This window comes from Penaeus monodon, chromosome 23, assembly GCF_015228065.2.
Source record: "Penaeus monodon isolate SGIC_2016 chromosome 23, NSTDA_Pmon_1, whole genome shotgun sequence".
NCBI classification, from domain to species: domain Eukaryota; kingdom Metazoa; phylum Arthropoda; class Malacostraca; order Decapoda; family Penaeidae; genus Penaeus; species Penaeus monodon.
The window spans coordinates 44,142,245-44,143,507 of NC_051408.1; the positions used below are offsets into that span (position 1 = coordinate 44,142,245).

The 1,263-nt window shown below is 40.5% G+C and overlaps 1 protein-coding gene across 3 annotated transcripts in view; it reads left to right on the forward strand.

The window, feature by feature from the left end:
• Window positions 1-1,115, forward strand: part of LOC119588103 (carbohydrate sulfotransferase 3-like) — a 12,507-nt gene extending 11,392 nt beyond the window's left edge. For all 3 annotated transcript variants that reach the window (XM_037936811.1, XM_037936813.1, XM_037936812.1), the window contains one exon: window positions 124-1,115. In XM_037936811.1, coding sequence (XP_037792739.1) covers window positions 124-449 — 326 coding nt within the window. In that variant the 3' untranslated portion in view covers window positions 450-1,115. The remainder of the gene's footprint in view (window positions 1-123) is intronic.
• Window positions 1,116-1,263: the final 148 nt, after the last annotated feature.

The window sequence follows — 1,263 nt, forward strand, 5'->3', positions numbered from 1 at the left end:
CAATCAAATCTCATCAGATTATTAAAGGGGTCTGTGTCTATATTAGACCATAATGATAACACGTTGTTGTTGTTCTCCAGTGCCACATAAATCCGAAAATTACGGAGCCCTATATGCCGACAGGGGTTGCGACAGACCTCTGGCGGTTCATCTCCGAGGACAGCGAGGCCGCCCTCCCTCCCTCGTGGTCGGGCTACATCCAGGACCACACAACCCCCTCCAAGGCCAGCAGAGGACCTTACCAGACCCGGCGAGACTCGCAGAAGGAGGCAGAGCAGTGGCGGCAGGAAATCGACGAGGAGCTGCTTCTTGGCGTCGAGAAATCGTGCGGTGATGTGATCGACCTTCTGGGCCACAATAAGTTCCATTCCTTAGCCAACGTCAGGAATTGGTCCTTCCCTTTGAGGCGAACACCGGAGGCTTTGTACACGCAGACCGAAGTCTTGTAAAGTGGTGCTGTTTTTGTTGTTACTGTCATTCTGTGCATTGATCGTCTTTGCGAGAGCCTGGGGACTACTTGTTTATGTGTAACTTCCTTGTCACCAAATTCTTGCTCTGTGGTCTTCCTTTTGCTTCCAGAGATAACTTTTATCTGGAATACAAAATTAAAGGAAACAATATGCAATTTTGTCCGACGTGACTATAGTAAATGAAATAAATAATTCAAATTTGGCGCAAGTACTTGTAATCCTTTTCTTAAACAACAATATGCTTCCTCATGTCATACTGTATATTTCGTTTCAGATTACACTACTAGCACAATGGGCCGTGTATGTGTGTGTTTCATTACATTTATACGTGTTAACATGCATACATACAACGATTTTTGTTTAAATTTGTAGGTTCTGATATAAATATTATTGTTGTTGCTCTTGTTAAGTTCATTGATCCCTTAAGTTCACTCATGCATTTGTTTAATTTATACCTGAAGTTCATTCATACCCTTATTACATTCATACCTTTAGTGCATGTAGACCTTAAGCCCACTCATACCTTGAGCTCATTCATTTTGTCTCATTCGTATCTACAGAAAAGCATTCGGTATTTCCAGTTTGCAGTGTAATCATTAAGCATCACAGGTGTATTTAGGTGTTATTATATGTGTATCATTAAGTTGAGATTTTTTTTTCTTAATAAATCCATTTTCCTTAAGTTATTCCATTAAGGGGTAAATGGCATTTTGCACGAATTATATTTTTTTAATAAATGAGAAAAGTTGTGATTGGCAATATAAGTTTTGTGCGGTCAGTTGACACGGTCTTT